The 20,219-nt window shown below is 40.4% G+C and overlaps 1 protein-coding gene across 8 annotated transcripts in view; it reads left to right on the top strand.

Moving 5' to 3' along the window:
• Positions 1–20,165, top strand: part of Fhos (Formin homology 2 domain containing) — a 202,318-nt gene extending 182,153 nt beyond the window's left edge. For 5 of the 8 annotated variants that reach the window (XM_076211412.1, XM_076211411.1, XM_076211409.1 and 2 more), the window contains 5 exons: positions 11,567–11,641; positions 12,786–12,978; positions 13,535–13,673; positions 13,899–14,057; positions 15,911–16,292. In XM_076211412.1, coding sequence (XP_076067527.1) covers positions 11,567–11,641; positions 12,786–12,978; positions 13,535–13,673; positions 13,899–14,057; positions 15,911–15,990 — 646 coding nt within the window. In that variant the 3' untranslated portion in view covers positions 15,991–16,292. Of the gene's footprint in view, positions 1–11,566; positions 11,642–12,785; positions 12,979–13,534; positions 13,674–13,898; positions 14,058–15,910; positions 16,293–18,583 lie in introns of those variants that run through there. The other 3 variants (XR_012967713.1, XM_076211410.1, XM_076211414.1) reach the window with 3 other exon arrangements.
• Positions 20,166–20,219: the final 54 nt, after the last annotated feature.

Genomic DNA, 20,219 nt, shown 5'->3' with positions numbered 1-20,219 from the left:
CTTCATCATTATTATTGCTATTAGTAGTGCTAAGATTGGAGGGGTGTGGAGTGTATTCAGGGATGGAATGGGTGGGAATGATTTTATGCCTTTTTCTTTTCGGCTACCCCCCTTGTAAGGGGGAAAAAAGCCTTGGTATATGTATGTGTATGTATTAGTAGTATTATTATAAGTATATTATTATCACTAGTCTTAATATTGTTACTAAACATTATATTTATTATTAATCTTTATTATAATTATCACTATTATTACTATCATGGTTTTCATCATTACTATCACTAATAAAAATGTCTTTAGCATTGCTATTATCATCTTTTACCAAGTGTTAACATTACTTTTATCATTAATAACAATTACCATTACTTTTATCATTACTTTATCATTAATAACAATTGCCATTACTGTTACCATTACTTTAACTATTATTAAAATTACCATTACAATTTTCATTACTAGTACCATTGCTATTGTCATTACTCTTACTAATGAAATAACCACTACCAATAGTTACGCCATCGTTACATTTACAGTTACCGCTACCATTATCATTACTGCTACAGTTACAGTTATTTACTGCTACCAGTACCTGTTACCGTACCGCTGTCATTACCGTTACCGCTATTATCACCGTTGCCGCTATCGCTACCATTACCGTTACTGCTATCATTACCGTTGCCGATATCGTTACAGCTACCTTTACCGTTACCGCTACCCCTTTCATTACCGTTACCGCTATCACTACGGCTACCATTACAATTAAAGTTAACGCTACCTTAGATACCGATACCGCTATAGTTACCACTACCGTTACCATTACATTTACAGCAACTATTACCGTTACCATTAATTACTGTTACAGTTACCACTACCATTATTACCGTTACCGTAACCCTTACCACTACCATTACCTTTGCAGCTATCGTTACGGCTACCATTACCACTATCATTACCGCTATCATTACCGTTTCCGCTATCGTTACAGCTACCATTACTGTTGCCGCTATCGTTACCGCTCCGCTATCATTACAGTTGCCGTTATTGTTACAGCTACCTTTACCGTTACCATTTCCGCTGCCGCTATCATTACCGTTGCCGCTATCGTTACAGCTACTATCACTACCATTACATTTACAGTTACCGCTACCCTTACCGTTACCGCTATCACTACTGCTACCATTACATTTACAGTTACCGCTACCATTATCGTTACAGCTACAGCTACCGGTACCGTTACATCTACTGTTACCGCTACAATTACCGCTGCCATTACAGTTACCGCTACCTGTACCATTACTATTATAATTACCCTTTCCCGTACTTACCCCTACCTACACTTACAGTAAGGGTAATGGTAGGTGTAAGTCTAAGTACGGGTAAGGATAATGGTGGGGAAGGATAGTGTTAGGTAAGAGTAGGCAAGCGGGGTAAACCTTTTTTAGTCTCCGCATAAGAATTTACAAAAAGAAATGTATTGACTGTGGTCACTGTATTTTGTAATTCTGCCTCTTCCTGTGCTGCAAGTTGTTTGTCAAGCTCATTCACAGACTACCTTCCTCTTCTACCTTCCACCTTCCTCTTCTACCTTCCACCTTCCTCTTCTACCTTCCACCTTCCTCTTCCACCTTCCTCTTCTACCTTCCACCTTCCTCTTCTACCTTCTTCTCTACCTTCTTCCACTTCTACCTTCTTCCACTTCTACCTTCTTCCACTTCTACCTTCTTCCACTTCTACCTTCTTCCACTTCTACCTTCTTCCACTTCTACCTTCTTCCACTTCTACCTTCTTCCACTTCTACCTTCTTCCACTTCTACCTTCTTCCACTTCTACCTTCTTCCACTTCTACCTTCTTCCACTTCTACCTTCTTCCACTTCTACCTTCTTCCACTTCTACCTTCTTCCACTTCTACCTTCTTCCACTTCTACCTTCTTCCTCTTCTTCTTCTTCCTCTTCTTCTTCTACCTTCTTCCTCTTCTTCTTCTACCTTCTTCCTCTTCTTCTTCTACCTTCTTCCTCTTCTTCTTCTACCTTCTTCCTCTTCTTCTTCTACCTTCTTCCTCTTCTTCTTCTACCTTCTTCCTCTTCTACCTTCCACCTTCCTCTTCTACCTTCCACCTTCCTCTTCTACCTTCCACCTTCCTCTTCTACCTTCCACCTTCCTCTTCTACCTTCCACCTTCCTCTTCTACCTTCCACCTTCTTCCTCTTCTACCTTCCACCTTCTTCCTCTTCTTCTACCTTCTTCCTCTTCTTCTACCTTCTTCCTCTTCTTCTACCTTCTTCCTCTTCTTCTACCTTCTTCCTCTTCTTCTACCTTCTTCCTCTTCTTCTACCTTCTTCCTCTTCTTCTACCTTCTTCTACCTTCTTCCTCTTCTACCTTCCACCTTCCTCTTCTACCTTCCACCTTCCTCTTCTACCTTCCACCTTCCTCTTCTACCTTCCACCTTCCTCTTCTACCTTCCACCTTCCTCTTCTACCTTCCACCTTCCTCTTCTACCTTCCACCTTCCTCTTCTTCTACCTTCTTCCTCTTCTTCTTCTTCCTCTTCTTCTTCTACCTTCTTCCTCTTCTACCTTCTTCCTCTTCTACCTTCTTCCTCTTCTTCTTCTACCTTCTTCTTCCTCTTCTACCTTCTTCTTCCTCTTCTACCTTCTTCTTCCTCTTCTACCTTCTTCTTCCTCTTCTACCTTCTTCTTCCTCTTCTACCTTCTTCTTCCTCTTCTACCTTCTTCTTCCTCTTCTACCTTCTTCTTCCTCTTCTACCTTCTTCTTCCTCTTCTACCTTCTTCTTCCTCTTCTACCTTCTTCTTCCTCTTCTACCTTCTTCTTCCTCTTCTACCTTCTTCTTCCTCTTCTACCTTCTTCTTCCTCTTCTACCTTCTTCTTCCTCTTCTACTTCTTCCTCTTCTACTTCTTCCTCTTCTACTCCTTCCTCTTCTACTTCCTCCTCTTCTACTTCCTCCTCTTCTACTCCTTCCTCTTCTACTTCCTCCTCTTCTACTTCCTCCTCTTCTACTTCCTCCTCTTCTACTTCCTCCTCTTCTACTTCCTCCTCTTCTACTTCCTCCTCTTCTACTTCTTCCTCTTCTACTTCTTCCTTCTTCCACTTCTACTTCTTCCTCTTCTACTCCTTCCTCTTCTTCCTTCTTCCACTTCTTCCTTCTTCCACTTCTTCCTTCTTCCACTTCTTCCTTCTTCCACTTCTTCCTTCTTCCACTTCTTCCTTCTTCCACTTCTTCCTTCTTCCACTTCTTCCTTCTTCCACTTCTTCCTTCTTCCTCTTCTACTACCTTCTTCCTCTTCTACCTTCTTCCTCTTCTACCTTCTTCCTCTTCTACCTTCTTCCTCTTCTACCTTCTTCCTCTTATTCCTTCTTCCTCTTCTACTTCTTCCTTCTTCCTCTTCTACTTCTTCCTTCTTCCTCTTCTACTTCTTCCTCTTCTACTTCTTCCTTCTTCCTCTTCTACTTCTTCCTCTTCTACTTCTTCCTTCTTCCTCTTCTACTTCTTCCTCTTCTACTTCTTCCTTCTTCCTCTTCTACTTCTTCCTTCTTCCTCTTCTACTTCTTCCTCTTCTACTTCTTCCTCTTCTACTTCTTCCTTCTTCCTCTTCTACTTCTTCCTCTTCTACTTCTTCCTTCTTCCTCTTCTACTTCTTCCTTCTTCCTCTTCTACTTCTTCCTTCTTCCTCTTCTACTTCTTCCTCTTCTACTTCTTCCTCTTCTACTTCTTCCTTCTTCCTCTTCTACTTCTTCCTTCTTCCTCTTCTACTTCTTCCTTCTTCCTCTTCTACTTCTTCCTTCTTCCTCTTCTACTTCTTCCTCTTCTACTTCTTCCTTCTTCCTCTTCTACTTCTTCCTTCTTCCTCTTCTACCTTCTTCCTCTTCTACCTTCTTCCTCTTCTACCTTCTTCCTCTTCTACCTTCTTCCTCTTCTACCTTCTTCCTCTTCTACCTCCTTCCTCTTCTACCTCCTTCCTCTTCTACCTCCTTCCTCTTCTACCTCCTTCCTCTTCTACCTCCTTCCTCTTCTACCTCCTTCCTCTTCTACTTCTTCTACCTTCCTCTTCTTCTTCTTCTACCTTCCTCTTCTTCTTCTTCTACCTTCCTCTTCTTCTTCTTCTACCTTCCTCTTCTTCTTCTTCTACCTTCCTCTTCTTCCTTCCACCTTCCTCTTCTTCCTTCCACCTTCCTCTTCTTCCTTCCACCTTCCTCTTCTTCCTTCCACCTTCCTCTTCTTCCTTCCACCTTCCTCTTCTTCCTTCCACCTTCCTCTTCTTCCTTCCACCTTCCTCTTCTTCCTCCTTCCTCTTCTTCTTCCTTCCTCTTCTTCCTCCTCCTCTTCTACTTCTTCCTTCCTTCTCTACTACTTCTACCTTAGTACTCTTATTCCTTCTTCCTCTTCTACTTCTTCCTTCTTCCTCTTCTACTTCTTCCTTCTTCCTCTTCTACTTCTTCCTCTTCTACTTATTCCTATTAAAACACTTACTTCTTCCTATTATAATTCTTCAATCTTACTCTTCTACTTCTTCCTTCTTCCTCTTCTACTTCTTCCTCTTCTACTTCTCTCTTCTTCCTCATCTACTTCTTCCTTCTTCCTCTTCTACTTCTTCCTTCTTCCTCTTCTACATCTTACATCTTCCTCTTCTACTTCTTCTACTGCTCCTTCTTCCTCTTCTACCATCTTCCTCTTCTACTTCTCTCTTCTTCCTCATCTACTTCTTCCTTCTTCCTCTTCTACCTCTTCCTTCTTCCTTCTTCTACTTCTTCCTTCTTCCTCTTCTACTTCTTCCTTCTTCCTCTTCTACTTCTACCTTCTTCCTCTTCTACTTCTACCTTCTTCCTCTTCTACTTCTACCTTCTTCCTCTTCTACCTTCTTCCTCTTCTACCTTCTTCCTCTTCTACCTTCTTCCTCTTCTACCTTCTTCCTCTTCTACCTTCTTCCTCTTCTACTTCTTCCTTCTTCCTCTTCTACTTCTTCCTCTTCTACTTCTTCCTTCTTCCTCTTCTACTTCTTCCTTCTTCCTCTTCTACTTCTTCCTTCTTCCTCTTCTACTTCTTCCTTCTTCCTCTTCTACTTCTTCCTTCTTCCTCTTCTACTTCTTCCTTCTTCCTCTTCTACTTCTTCCTTCTTCCTCTTCTACTTCTTCCTTCTTCCTCTTCTACTTCTTCCTTCTTCCTCTTCTACTTCTTCCTTCTTCCTCTTCTACCTTCTTCCTCTTCTACCTTCTTCCTCTTCTACCTTCTTCCTCTTCTACCTTCTTCCTCTTATTCCTTCTTCCTCTTCTACTTCTTCCTTCTTCCTCTTCTTCTTCTTCTTCTTCTTCTTCTTCTTCTTCTACCTTCCTCTTCTTCTTCTTCTTCTACCTTCCTCTTCTTCTTCTTCTTCTACCTTCCTCTTCTCTTCTTCTTCTACCTTCCTCTTCTTCTTCTTCTTCTACCTTCCTCTTCTTCTTCTTCTTCTACCTTCCTCTTCTTCTTCTTCTTCTACCTTCCTCTTCTTCTTCTTCTTCTACCTTCCTCTTCTTCTTCTTCTTCTACCTTCCTCTTCTTCTTCTTCTTCTACCTTCCTCTTCTTCTTCTTCTTCTACCTTCCTCTTCTTCTTCTTCTTCTACCTTCCTCTTCTTCTTCTTCTTCTACCTTCCTCTTCTTCTTCTTCTTCTACCTTCCTCTTCTTCTTCTTCTTCTACCTTCCTCTTCTTCTTCTTCTTCTACCTTCCTCTTCTTCTTCTTCTTCTTCTTCTTCTTCTTCTTCTTCTTCTACCTTCCTCTTCTTCTTCTTCTTCTACCTTCCTCTTCTTCTTCTTCTACCTTCCTCTTCTTCTTCTTCTACCTTCCTCTTCTTCTTCTTCTTCTTCCTCTTCTTCTTCTTCTTCTTCTACCTTCCACCTTCCTCTTCTTCTACCTTCTTCCTCTTCTTCTTCTTCCTCTTCTTCTTCTACCTTCTTCCTCTTCTTCTTCTACCTTCTTCCTCTTCTTCTTCTACCTTCTTCCTCTTCTTCTTCTACCTTCTTCCTCTTCTTCTACCTTCTTCCTCTTCTTCTACCTTCTTCCTCTTCTTCTACCTTCTTCCTCTTCTACCTTCTTCCTCTTCTACTTCTTCCTCTTCTACTTGTTCTTCTCCCTCCTCTTCTACTTCTTCCTCCTCCTCTTTAATTCTTCCTTCTTCCTCTTCTACTTCTTCCTTCTTCCTCTTCTACCTTCTACATCTTCTACTTCTTCCTCTTCTACTTATTCCTCTTCAACAACATCCATATTCCTCTTCTACTTCTTACATCTTCCTCTTCTACTTCTTCCTTCTTCCTCTTCTACTTCTTCCTTCTTCCTCTTCTACTTCTTCCTTCTTCCTCTTCTACTTCTTCCTCTTCTACTTCTCTCCTTCCTCTTCTTCTTTTTCTTCCTCTACTTTTTCCCTTTCCTCTTCTACTTCTTCCTTCTTCCTCTTCTACCTCTTCTACTGCTCCTTCTTCCTCTTCTACCTTCTTCCACTTCTACCTCCTCTTCTTCTACTTCTTCATTCTTCCTCTTCTACTTCTTCCTTCTTCCTCTTCTACTTCTTCCTTCTTCCTCTTCTACCTTCTTCCTCTTCTACTTCTTCCTCTTCTACTTCTTCCTCTTCTACTTCTTCCTTCTTCCTCTTCTACTTCTTCCTTCTTCCTCTTCTACTTCTTCCTTCTTCCTCTTCTTCCTTCTTCCTCTTCTACTTCTTCCTTCTTCCTCTTCTACTTCTTCCTTCTTCCTCTTCTACTTCTTCCTTCTTCCTCTTCTACTTCTTCCTTCTTCCTCTTCTACTTCTTCCTCCTCTTCTTCCTCTTCTACTTCTTCCTCCTCTTCTACTTCTTCCTTCTTCCTCTTCGACTTCTTCCTTCTTCCTCTTCTACTTCTTCCTTCTTCCTCGTCTACTTCTTCCTTCTTCCTCTTCTACTTCTTCTTCCTTCTTCCTCTTCTACTTCTTCCTTCTTCCTCTTCTACTTCTTCCTTCTTCCTCTTCTACTTCTTCCTTCTTCCTCTTCTACTTCTTCCTTCTTCCTCTTCTACTTCTTCCTTCTTCCTCTTCTACTTCTTCCTTCTTCCTCTTCTACCTCCTTCCTCTTCTACCTCCTTCCTCTTCTACCTCCTTCCTCTTCTACCTCCTTCCTCTTCTACCTCCTTCCTCTTCTACTTCTTCTACCTTCCTCTTCTTCTTCTTCTACCTTCCTCTTCTTCTTCTTCTACCTTCCTCTTCTTCTTCTTCTACCTTCCTCTTCTTCTTCTTCTACCTTCCTCTTCTTCTTCTTCTACCTTCCTCTTCTTCTTCTTCTACCTTCCTCTTCTTCTTCTTCTTCTTCTTCTTCTTCTTCTTCTTCTTCTTCTTCTTCTTCTTCTTCTTCTTCTTCTACCTTCCTCTTCTTCTTCTTCTTCTACCTTCCTCTTCTTCTTCTTCTTCTACCTTCCTCTTCTTCTTCTTCTTCTACCTTCCTCTTCTTCTTCTTCTTCTACCTTCCTCTTCTTCTTCTTCTTCTACCTTCCTCTTCTTCTTCTTCTTCTACCTTCCTCTTCTTCTTCTTCTTCTACCTTCCTCTTCTTCTTCTTCTTCTACCTTCCTCTTCTTCTTCTTCTTCTACCTTCCTCTTCTTCTTCTTCTTCTACCTTCCTCTTCTTCTTCTTCTTCTACCTTCCTCTTCTTCTTCTTCTTCTACCTTCCTCTTCTTCTTCTTCTTCTACCTTCCTCTTCTTCTTCTTCTTCTACCTTCCTCTTCCTCTTCCTCTACCTTCCTCTTCCTCTTTTTCTTCTACCTTCCTCCTCTTCTTCTCCTACCTTCTCCTCTTCTTCTTCTACCTTCCTCTTCTACTTCTTCCTTCTTCCTCTTCTACTTCTTCCTTCTTCCTCTTCTACTTCTTCCTTCTTCCTCTTCTCCTTCTTCCTCTTCTACTTCTTCCTCTTCTCCTTCTTCCTTCTTCCTCTTCTACTTCTTCCTTCTTCCTCTTTAATTCTTCCTTCTTCCTCTTCTACTTCTTCCTTCTTCCTCTTCTACTTCTTCCTTCTTCCTCTTCTACTTCTTCCTTCTTCCTCTTCTACTTCTTCCTCATCTACATCTTACTCTTCTAACACTTCCTTCATCCTCTTCTAATTCTTCCGTCTTCCTCTTATACTTCTTACTTCTTCCTCTTATACTTCTTCCTCTTCTACTTACTTCTTCATCTTCCACTACTTCATTCTTCTTCTTATACTAGTTCCTTCTTCCTCTTCTACTTCTTCCTTCTTCCTCTTCTACTTCTTCCTTCTTCCTCTTCTACTTCTTCCTTCTTCCTCTTCTACTTCTTCCTCTTCTACTTCTCTCTTCTTCCTCATCTACTTCTTCCTTCTTCCTCTTCTACTTCTTCCTTCTTCTTCCTCTTCTACTTCTTCCTTCTTCCTCTTCTACTTCTTCCTTCTTCCTCTTCTACCTCTTCTACTGCTCCTTCTTCCTCTTCTACCTTCTTCCACTTCTACCTTCTTCTTCTACTTCTTCCTTCTTCCTCTTCTACTTACCTTCTTCCTCTTCTACTTCTACCTTCTTCCTCTTCTACCTTCTTCCTCTTCTACCTTCTTCCTCTTCTACTTCTTCCTTCTTCCTCTTCTACTTCTTCCTTCTTCCTCTTCTATTTCTTCCTTCTTCCTCTTCTACTTCTTCCTTCTTCCTCTTCTTCCTTCTTCCTCTTCTACTTCTTCCTTCTTCCTCTTCTACTTCTTCCTTCTTCCTCTTCTACTTCTTCCTTCTTCCTCTTCTACTTCTTCCTTCTTCCTCTTCTACTTCTTCCTCTTCTACTTCTTCCTTCTTCCTCTTCTACTTCTTCCTTCTTCCTCTTCTACTTCTTCCTTCTTCCACTTCCTCCTCTTCCACTTCCTCCTCTTCCACTTCCTCCTCTTCTACTTCTTCCTCTTCTACTTCTTCCTCTTCTACTTCTTCCTTCTTCCTCTTCTACTTCTTCCTTCTTCCTCTTCTACTTCTTCCTTCTTCCTCTTCTACTTCTTCCTTCTTCCTCTTCTACTTCTTCCTTCTTCCTCTTCTACTTCTTCCTTCTTCCTCTTCTACTTCTTCCTCTTCTACTTCTTCCTCTTCTACTTCTTCCTTCTTCCTCTTCTACTTCTTCCTCTTCTACTTCTTCCTTCTTCCTCTTCTACTTCTTCCTTCTTCTACTTCTTCCTTCTTCCTCTTCTACTTCTTCCTCTTCTACCTTCCTCTTCTACCTTCCACCTTCCTCTTCTACCTTCCACCTTCCTCTTCTACCTTCCACCTTCTTCTTCTACCTTCTTCCTCTTCTTCTTCTACCTTCTTCCTCTTCTTCTTCTACCTTCTTCCTCTTCTTCTTCTTCTACCTCCTTCCCCTCTCCTCCTTACCATACCACCTTCCTCTCCCTTCTTCTTCTTCTACCTCCTTCCTCTTCTTCTACCTTCTACCTTCTTCCTCTTCTTCTACCTTCTTCTTCTTCCTCTTCTTCTACCTTCTTCTTCTTCTACCTTCTTCTTCTTCTACCTTCTTCTTCTACCTTCTTCTTCTACCTTCTTCTTCTTCTTCTACCTTCTTCTTCTTCTACCTTCTTCTTCTACCTTCTTCTACCTTCTTCTACCTTCCTCTTCTTCTTCTTCTACCTTCCTCTTCTTCTTCTTCTACCTTCCTCTTCTTCTTCTTCTTCTTCTACCTTCCTCTTCTTCTTCTTCTACCTTCCTCTTCTTCTTCTTCTACCTTCCTCTTCTTCTTCTTCTACCTTCCTCTTCTTCTTCTTCTACCTTCCTCTTCTTCTTCTTCTACCTTCCTCTTCTTCTTCTTCTACCTTCCTCGTCTTCTTCTTCTACCTTCCTCTTCTTCTTCTTCTACCTTCCTCTTCTTCTTCTTCTACCTTCCTCTTCTTCTTCTTCTACCTTCCTCTTCTTCTTCTTCTACCTTCCTCTTCTTCTTCTACCTTCTACTTCTACCTTCTACTTCTACCTTCTTCTACTTCTACCTTCTTCTACTTCTACCTTTTTCCTTCTACCCTCTTCTTCTACCTTCTTCTTCTACCTTCTTCCTTCTTATACCTTCTTCGTCTACTTCTACCTTCTACGTCTACTTCTACCTTCTTCTACCTTCCTCTTCTACCTTATTCTTCTTCTACCTTCTTCTACTTCTACTTGTTCTACTTCTACTTCTACTTATTCTTCTACTTCTTTTTCTTCTACTTTTACTTCTACGTCTACTACTTCTTTATCTTCTACTTCTACTTCTTGTTCTTCTACTTCTACGTCTTCTACTTCTACTACTACTTCTTTTTCTTCTACTTCTACTTTTTCTTCTACTTCTTCAACTTCTACTTCTACTTTTTATTCTACTACTTTTTCTACTCCTTTTTCTTCTACTTCTTTTACTTCTACTTCTACTTATTCTACTTCTACTTTTTACTTCTACTACTACTTCTACTACTTCATCTACTTCTTCATCACATATTCTACTAATGTCTTCAGTAATTCATTCATCTTAGCTAGTCCTGTTCTTGGCTATTCCAAATGTTTTCTCTGTTGACTAAAACATTTATCAACTCTTACCCATTTCACCTGTATTCCATTTTTTTTTAAACTTCTGATTCTTTGCTTTTTTCACTTCAGTTTCTTTAAAAGGTTATCACACTGGGCTATTTTTCCTCCCACATCCTACCTCCATATGAATAACTCAAATGACTTCGCTTACAGAAATCTAGACTTCTGTCAGAACATTTCAACAGTATGTCAAATATTCATATAGGTTTACAATCTCTTAGAACATTATTTAGCTTTGCTATAAATTGCAGAAAGATATTTTGATATTTGGACATTTGAAAGAAAAAATATTTTAACCAAAGTCGTTTTTTCTTGTACTCTCAACTGTCGGCACTGGTGAAGACCGTAAAAGCCCCAGTGGTGACCTTGTAGAAGCCCAGTGTGATAACCTCTTTTCGTGGTGTAACCTCATTATTTTTTTCTGCGTCTCTGACCCCTCAGTCACTGATTTCTGGTGTCAACTTTGCTTCACACCAAACACTGATGTCCAATTACCACTGCAGTCAACTCAGAAGTTGTGTGTGTGTTTACCTAGTTGTATCTTACAGGAAGGGGAGCTATGCTCATGGTGTCCTTTCTCCGTATCTCACCATATCTAATGTGTATGTGTGTGTATTTACCTAGTTGTATTTTACGGGAAGGGGAGCTATGCTCGTGGGGTCCCGTCTTCATATCTCATTTTATCTAAACTATTTTTAAATTCATGTATTGTTTTTGCACACACCACTTTCTCATCTAACTTGTTCCAACTGTCTATTACTCTGTGAGGAAAGCTGTTCTTTTTCAAATCTCTTCTATAGCTGTCTTTTTTTATAATCTTTCCGTGTCCTCTTGTACTTCTGTCATCCCATTTTATCAGATTCTCTCTATCAGTAATTTCTATGCCTTTCATGATTCTGTAAATAGCTATCCAATCTCCTCTCTCTCTTCTTTGCTCTAGTGTCTGTAGTTCAATGTGTGTGCATGTTTGAGAATAAGAAGCATGCATTTGCACATGTACTAATGAAGCGTGCCTTTTCTAAACCCTCAGAATGTCGGAGTTCCTGGCTGACAGTGCTGAAAGGATTATCGTTCTAGGCATCATTTACAGAAGAGTCGTAAACAGGTGAGTCTCCATACCACTGGAACATTGAATGAATTATTGAGTGAGTCTGTAATTATGGAAGATTTTTAACTTTGGTTTAAAGGAATTCTTGGAAGAATCTATTACAGGTGATTTTACTATCTACTTGTGGGGAACAGTAGGTTGAAACATTACATTAGCACACTCTGTCATTTCATTGTAAAAATAAATGAGATTTTATTTAGTTAAGAGTGAACTATAGCCTCGTCAGGGTGGAATTCATTTGAGGCTCTGCTCTCAGTGTCGATCAGTGGATCTCAATCCATGAACCCCTGAGGTGCCACAGATTTTCACAAATGGGTGAAAAAAAAAGTAAGTAATGGTAATAATGGTAATTAATGGATGCCTGACAATTATATTCACAGTTGAAGAGGTCTCTAAAAGATTAAAGGGCAGTGCATAAGTGTGAGATAATGGAAGGACAGTTTGATGGCCCCTGTGTAGTCCAAGATGCAGGGCAGGAGTAGTTCACACCTTCATCATGGAAAGGATGGTGACTGGCATGTAGTAAAAAGGAGAAGGTGACTTCTCATCCAGTTTTGGCAGGCACAAATCCAGCTGTGCCCTCTGTTAAGAAGAAGAGACATATTTCACATATCTTTTAAGGTCAATCAGCCTGTTGCCCCAGGTCTCTTGCAAGAGGCCCATGGCTCACAAGTAGCTGGCAACAGCCACTAAATTGGCCCACAAGTCACTCACAAAAGAGATATTATGTTGTTGTCTGGGTACTGGGTAAGGCTAGAGCAGGGTAATTAAAGATGAGGTGTTTAGAGTCTTCTGGTTGCTTCAGGGGCAATTTACATCCATGGTTATGACTATTCTGTGCTGGTACTGTTTTAAGGCTGGATGGTGACCTGAACTCAGACTTACTAGTATGTTTGTTGATTGTGAGAGGTAACAGCAAACAGCGCATTTTTGTGTTAAAGGACAAGTAAGACAGCCCATCCTTATTTGCATTGTTTCCATTTGGAAATTATGCTTCTGGTTTGTGGGCATCTCCAATGATGATGGTTTTGCTTATGTCGATGCTTCGGGATGTTGTTTATATATTTCGTTCATTACAGAGCAGAGTCAAGATCTCAAAAGGTAGAAGCTCATTTCTAACTCACATTCATATTATTTACAGATTCCAAAAATTCCTCATGTGGCTTGGGTCTCCAGCGCACTCGGCGAAGGAGGCCAATGTTCAACAGACCTGTTCCACCATCAGTGAATTTGCCCTTGAGTACCGCACCTGCCGAGAGCGTGTCCTCCAGCAGATCCAGAAGAAGGCCAACCACCGCGAACGAAACAAGACACGCGGAAAAATGATTATTGAGGTGATACAGCCGTACACTTAATTCTATTCTTTTCTATTTCTATTATGCTGGTAAATTGGAGACAGATGAGTGCATCAAAGAGAGGAAGGTGTTAGAGAAGAAGGTGAAGGAACCTAAGTGCTTTGTACTTGGAGAACAGTATTACCTTTCTTTACAACTCATGACTTTAACTTTGGTTCTGTCTACCACTGGGCTACTTGTTTATTCCGAGGGAAATCCCCGTAGCAACAGAAGCATTAAGTTTATTTGGAATAATCCTTTTGCTGCAGTCTACTAGTGGCAGATCAGTTCTGGCTTCCACAAGCCAGTTGTATTTAGTTGAGGGAAAATGTGAGCCTTGGTGCAGCAAGAGATGAAACCAAATTCTCAGACTCGGCAATAACAAGAGTTCTTCATTGACAAAGCAACTAAAGTTCTCCATGACAAAAGAAAAATTATTATATTTTTTTACACATTAATGCTCAAGAACTTTTTATAAAGAGATTACCTGCACCCCACTCACTGAGGAGGAACCCTAAGCCTGGACTCACCCTTCTCTGTCATATTCTTTCCTTAGATGGAGAAGTTCAAGAGCAGTCGGCCGCGGACGAAGGAGGAGAAGGCAGATTGTGACCTGAGAAAGTTGCTCAACACTGGAGACGCAGGAGATACAGACACCATTCGTGGGAAAAACACCTGGAGAAGACACAGAGAGGGTAAGTTCCACATTTGTATATGATCAAGTTTTCCTCGTGAAGGAACTGCATGAATGAAACTAGTCTATGAACACAATGAAACATGTAAATGTATCTGCTTATGAATATACCACATTTTCTGTTGTGTGTGCATGTGTTTATGCCTTTGTGTGTGGGTGCCTGTGTTTTTATGTGTTTTAAGGGATGTAACTCTCTCACGGATTCTCATTCCTGTCTCTTTTTTAGGGAAGACACGAAGTCGGGGTGAAGAGAGCATGGGGGAGATGATGGGCGATGGCGATGATGCCCTCCTTGACTCCTTAGTGAAGACAGCCACCCAAGCGCCTACAACCCGCTCCACGCCGAGAGAACGAAAGAGGTCGCGGCACGCGGACAGAAAGTCTTGTAAGTTTGTGAATGACCATATCTGTAGTTATGCTTCAGGGCATTGTATCCAGACATGGCAGTATTGTTTTTGAACAGAACCTGCTCCAATCTAATCTACCAAGACAGCTATACAGGTGCCTGGTGTAGTACAAATAACGCATAGCACTTTGAGCCCAGCTGGGGTGAACCTCCATGTGGGTGGAGCTCAGTACACATAGTGCATTTCTCCAAAATGAGGAGACCAGGTAGTGATGAAACTAGTAGCGAGGGTTACATCTATACCTGGTCTGGCTACAGCAATGAGGCCAACCTCTTGGTGGTAGCTGAGTACTGCCCGTTGTTATAGGGGTTACTCTGGTTGATGTACATATAATGTTGGTAAGGTTGAAGCACATCTTGAGCTCCATCTTTTGTATTAGATTACAGAGGGAAATAAACTTTAAAAAAAGATGTTCTATGCCAGGCTTGAAGCTATTGTTGACCAGTGCCCACTATAGAACACTCATGTTGTGAAGTAATTGTTGATCCCCATTACTCTGAACCCAAGAACACCAATAGTCCTTTCCTTCTGATTTTTGCTAAGTCCAGTAGGTTGGCGATTGCTGGTTCCTAATTCCAGAGGCGAAATTCACATCTGTAGACATATAGTGATGCAGAAAGTGTGGCAAAAGGGAAAGGGGACTGCTAGGATTGCAACAATTATCCCAGTATTACATTGCTCAATTTTCAGAGGATGGTGCTCTGTCATCTGTTGCTGGCATGGGCTTGCTTCAGGTTGCCAAAGTTTCAAAGCACTGATCAGTCTAGATTTATGGTCAGTAAGACCAGAACTGATTGGATCTTAGTGCTTCATCTTCTTGTGGAGCAATGACACGAGTTGCAACATGGGTTGCATGCAGCCTATGTTCTTCTCATGAAGGAGTTTGATTCAGTGCTTTGTGGGGTGCTCAAAGACCTTTTATGAATTGGTGGGATTCTTGCTAAGATTACTGACCTGATGTTTGGCTTATGTTCTTGCCTACTTCTTTGCTTTGAATGCAGGAGTAGGACAAGGTTGTGTCCTCACCCCAACACCTTTCAGCATCTGCATGGATCAGGTATGGACAGAGTTGTTAATCAATGTCGTTTGAGAACATCCATTTGCAACGCTAAGACACAGGGAGGCGAGACTGAAAGAACTTCAAATCTCATGTGTCAGGATCAAGGTCCAAGCATTTGTGGGCTTACTGAATAACAAAGTTCAGTCTTTCCATACATGTATCAAGGACATTGAGGTCTTGGAAAGCTTCACATATCTTGGTTATGCAATACATAACAGTGGTGGATCATGTTAAGCAGTCCTTCGAAGAATTGGCATGGGTTGTGGTGTTATGGACTTGTTCAGTCATAGTATATGATGTCTACATTAATGCGGGAGGACTGAGATAAGAATCTTTGGGACTCAGTCAAGGTCTGTTACTAGTAAAATTCATGGTTTCATGGTGTTGAGCCCATCTGTAGGGTTATTTTCACAAGAAAACCCTGAGAGATGGCCCCAGAACTCTTGATGGGGGATAGTCAGTTAATCCTACCAAGAGCTATTTGGAATGGGAAGGGTAGCTATATGGGGTCTTGGTTGGGGGTAACTGTGGGGATTGGCGTTGGAGTGTGAGGCATACGTTCCCCACTGATGATGTCAATTGATAACTCACATTACTTTTCCATTCATATTTCTGCTTTTTAAACATACCACCGGTGACAAACAAGATTACTTTCAGTGTGTCTTTTAGTACTTAGTCTTCTAATATTACAGTATACATTCTATTTACTTTTTCTCTTCTGTTGATATTCTTACACATTGTTCACCCTGACAATGTATTTAACTTTTCCAGTAAAACGGTCAAGAACAAGAGACCGTAATCTTATCAATGAACTGGAAGCCTTGCAGGCCGTCCAAGAACAAGCCACCTAGCCCTGGCCTCCACTCACCAATCCTTTCCATTCCACTCCCCGAACCGCACCAAATGTGTCTCGTAAATTCCTGTTTTTCATTACGTTCAGCAGTGATAAATCATTACGTTCATTTCCTGTGCTCGAGTCGTTTCCCTACTTTTTCTCCTTCGTCTTCTCCCATCACCCATTACATCGCCTGCTGCCATATGGCTTCTTCTGCAAGCAACATCAAGATCTACCGTACTTCACTGATTCTACTATACAGTATACCTATTGCTCTTCATGCACAACAGGTAGCAGACTTCTGTACTTCATCAACATCACGAGTACGTAACCGAAGTGTGGAGTGCAGAGTGGTCCACCTCATGCATGGTGTGTGTGCTTTCATCTGTCGATTAAGCTCTACCTCCGTCACCTTTCAAGCAGGACGCGCAAGGGGATATTATAGCAGTCCACCACTTAGGTTCCCGGGCTTATTGGCTCATACTAACCTTTATTATATTGCATTCTGGAGGTTTGTCAAAGGATTTATGCCGTGCGGGAGAATTAATGTTATTATGGGGTTTAGAAGTATACCGCAGATAAATATTGGAATTTTCCTAATCGTCAGATGTAGAAGTACAATATAGTCTTTAGACAATTGCTTATGTGATTTAATCATTTATCGTATTTGCCGGTGGATAAGACACCTTCGTATAAGATGCACCCTTGCTTTATGAAGATGTTATAAGAAAAATAGCTCTCCCTCATCATGTTTATCAAAAGTGATTTTAAGTCATTTTATAGAAAAATTAGGATGTGAAACCCTTCTGATGTTAGCCATAATATCTTGTGCTACCCCAATCTGACACCAAGGTGTAATAGCAATATCACTTTCATTTTTTTTGTCATCCACTCAATATCGCAAATGGCAAACAGGTGACTGAGGTTGGTTAATATTCTTCTAGCATTTCTGTTTGCCTTTAGATTTAGATATTAAATGTTCTTAAAAGTAAAATTGTCATGGAAATAATGCAAGGTATATCTAGTGTGGGTTGTGTGCTATGGGGATGGATGTACAAGGAGATAATATGGGCTTACCTTTGCAGATGATTAGCTTAGAATGTGCTCTAATTTGTTATTCACACCTTCAATTAATTTGCTGTGTGTGCTAATAGATTGTGATAGTTTGGCTTTTTTTTCAATATATGTTTAATCATTAGTAAAAACTTGCTTAAAGGCCTAGATAAGCACCTCATAACTTCACTACTCATTTACAGTTGCATAATATGAGTGCATTAGATGCAGGGTAATTTATTTTCCTTGTTTGATAATTTGTTAATATACTTATTTATTTTTGGAAGGTGCGTCTTGTACGCTGGTAAATGCTGTAATAGTTTTCAGTCATTGGCAATACTTTTCTTAACAAAACAATATTGGTATTCTATTAAAGTATTAGTTACAAGAAAAAAGTGAGATATTAATATACAAATGAACATTGTTGGTAGATACTCGTACATGAGTAGGCTACATAAGTATGTATGTTCAAGGACATTCCTTTATTGCGGTATTGCATAATCCTTGCGTAAAACTTTCAAATATCTCAAATGAAACCATTTTACAAAATGAAAACACCATTATAATGCATTAAGATCAAGAGATACGTAAAGTAAATGGCAGTGTTGCTTTACAGAATGATTGATTGATTTATGAAAGTTTTGGCTTGAAGGCCAAGCGCCGGAGCTTTACAGAATGATACAGGGATTTTTTGTTTTGTTTTGTTTTTGTTAATTTCTAAACCTATATAAGGGGTAGAGAAAGGCAAGGAGAGTATGTATAGGAATTCTAAACACTTCATTAAAATTTTAATTACAGAGAAAAGAGGTTCAATCTTGATGTACATGTAAACAATGTTAGGTACTTGCATTTTTGTTTAAATAAAACAAACACACACACACAGCCTAGTGCTATAGTGTGTTAGATTGATATGGCTTTTTATCTAGTTGATGCAGGGTTTTTGACTGACAACACATTCATTATCCTCTCTCTCTTTCTCGTTACTTCTTTTTTTCATCTCTCTTTCTCCTTGTTTCTTTTTTCTTTCATCTCTTTCTCCTCGTTTCTTTTTTCTTTCATCTCTCTTTCTCTTTGTTTCTTTTTTCTTTCATCTCTTTCTTTCTCCTCATTTTTTTTCCTTCATCTCTCTCCTCTCCTCATTCTCTCTTTCTCCTCTCCTTTCTCTCACCTTCTCTTTTACTCATTACTGTCTTTCTCTTCCTCTTTTTTTCTTTTTCCCTTTCTCTCTCAAATATATGCAGCCAGCTCCATAGTAATGATTACGTGTTTACATTTCTCCGTTGGTTGTACTGATCAACTAACGGTCTGAATTTACTCTTGACTGAACAGGTTTAACTTGATCCTACTTACCCGCATTTTTTAAATTTCGTTTTTATTTTATCGCTATGTATTTGGAAATTATCTTTCGATTAACTTGTTTATTTGGTATTGTATGCTAACCCATCCATCTATACATGTTTTATGCAATTATTTATTTACACGTTATTTTTCCTGATGTTTATGCACTAATTACATATGTACACATCTATTCATTTCTTTTTATTTATCATTTGCAGTGCGACGAACCCTAAAAACGGGACTGACCGAGGATGAGAAGAAACTGCTGGCTATAATCGCTGCGCAGACTCGCTGAGGCCTGCTTATCCCGCTGCTGCAACTACTACTGCTGACGCTTCGTCGTGCAGATTTTGTCCTTTTCCGTCTGGCATGACTTAGGCAACTGCTGTCGCCTGCTGCTATCGAACAATGTTGGCTGCTTCTCTTTTTCAGGCCCCCAACCCCACAAGTAAACGCGAGTCGTCCTCTATTATGTTATTTTGAGGACTAAACTTCCGTGGATCGTATGAGGCGCATGGCGAAGTCTTAGTTACAAGGTATCGGAAGACACAAGTCGCCATAGCATACAGAAGGCTCAACGTGGAAGAGAAATCAACGTCTCGGTAAAACGCTTCAGATTCTCTTCCACAGTGAGATACTCACGGTTCGTTGTCTTATGCTTGAATAATACATCATAGATCATCTTTACGCCTCTAGATTGTTTGAACTGTTTGGGGTCAGCTTGTTTGTGCCAATTGCTGATATGCCGGCAGCCAGTCCGCGGGATAGGGTGAAGCAGAGCGCGTCCATTTGGACTGCGCATGCGACAATTTAAATGTTCTTTATGCGAACATATTCACGTCGATATATTTTGTCACTGTGATGTTTTTTTAACTGGGAAGGCATTGTAAATAATCCATTATATGTAAAGTTGTACTTGTATAAGCTGCACGTACAGCTCTAGTGCCATGTGATGTGGAGAAATGCTTGTCATGTGCGTTTGACGCTTGCTCGCTCGCCCAAGTCGACATAAGTATACTCACCCGCCCCATGCCGTCGTCATCGTTATCTTTTATTTCTTCTTACATTACGAAGTCATCATCGTTGTCGTCGTCGTCGTCGTCGCCGTCGTCATTGTAGCTATACTATCTTGAACTTCATTAAGTATAATTTCTTCATCTCTTCTTTTTCATCTTCCTCTTCATCTTACTCTTTTTTCTCTTCCCTCATCTCCTCTTCCTTCTCATTTCCACAACTGTATCCTTTTCTATGCCCACACTATCCACTTACTCTCCCTCGTCCTCATGAACATCTACTTCCTCTCTTACACCATTGTCCTTATCATCATCATCCTCATCCTCATCACTATTACTAGCATCATTATTACCATCATCATGATCATCATTAAGATCATCTTGATCATCCTTTTACTCGTCATTCATTAGGGATCTCGGGGAACGTAGCCCAAATCCATGAATTTCTTAATAATGCGCACGTTTTTAGGTGCACTTTTTACCTTTTCCGAATATAGCTTCAAAAGCTTGAAGACATTTGTGCCCGTAGGGCACAGTTGGAAGAAAAAAATATGTATCAACGGGTTCCCGAGACAGAAAATAACAAAACTTTGTTCATCTGATGTGACAGCAGCTGTTTTTAGTTGCTCTTGTGGGCTATTATAACGATACCCTTCCACGTGCCCTGCCACAAAACGACAGCATCACTTCGGCGGGCACAGCAGCAAAAGCTGCAATATACTGTATTCATTTTGATACTCGGCAGCGTTGGCTGCAGTGTAAGTTTTAAATAAAATTTCAGTGAACATTGTGGAATTTATTTAGACTAACCTAATACGTACTAAAACATTCGAGCCTAAGA

Source organism: Oratosquilla oratoria, chromosome 28 (genome assembly GCF_046742065.1).
Source record: "Oratosquilla oratoria isolate Oo_2021 chromosome 28, ASM4674206v1, whole genome shotgun sequence".
Classification (NCBI taxonomy): Eukaryota; Metazoa; Arthropoda; class Malacostraca; order Stomatopoda; family Squillidae; genus Oratosquilla; species Oratosquilla oratoria.
This window is presented reverse-complemented; position numbering and strand designations above follow the sequence as displayed.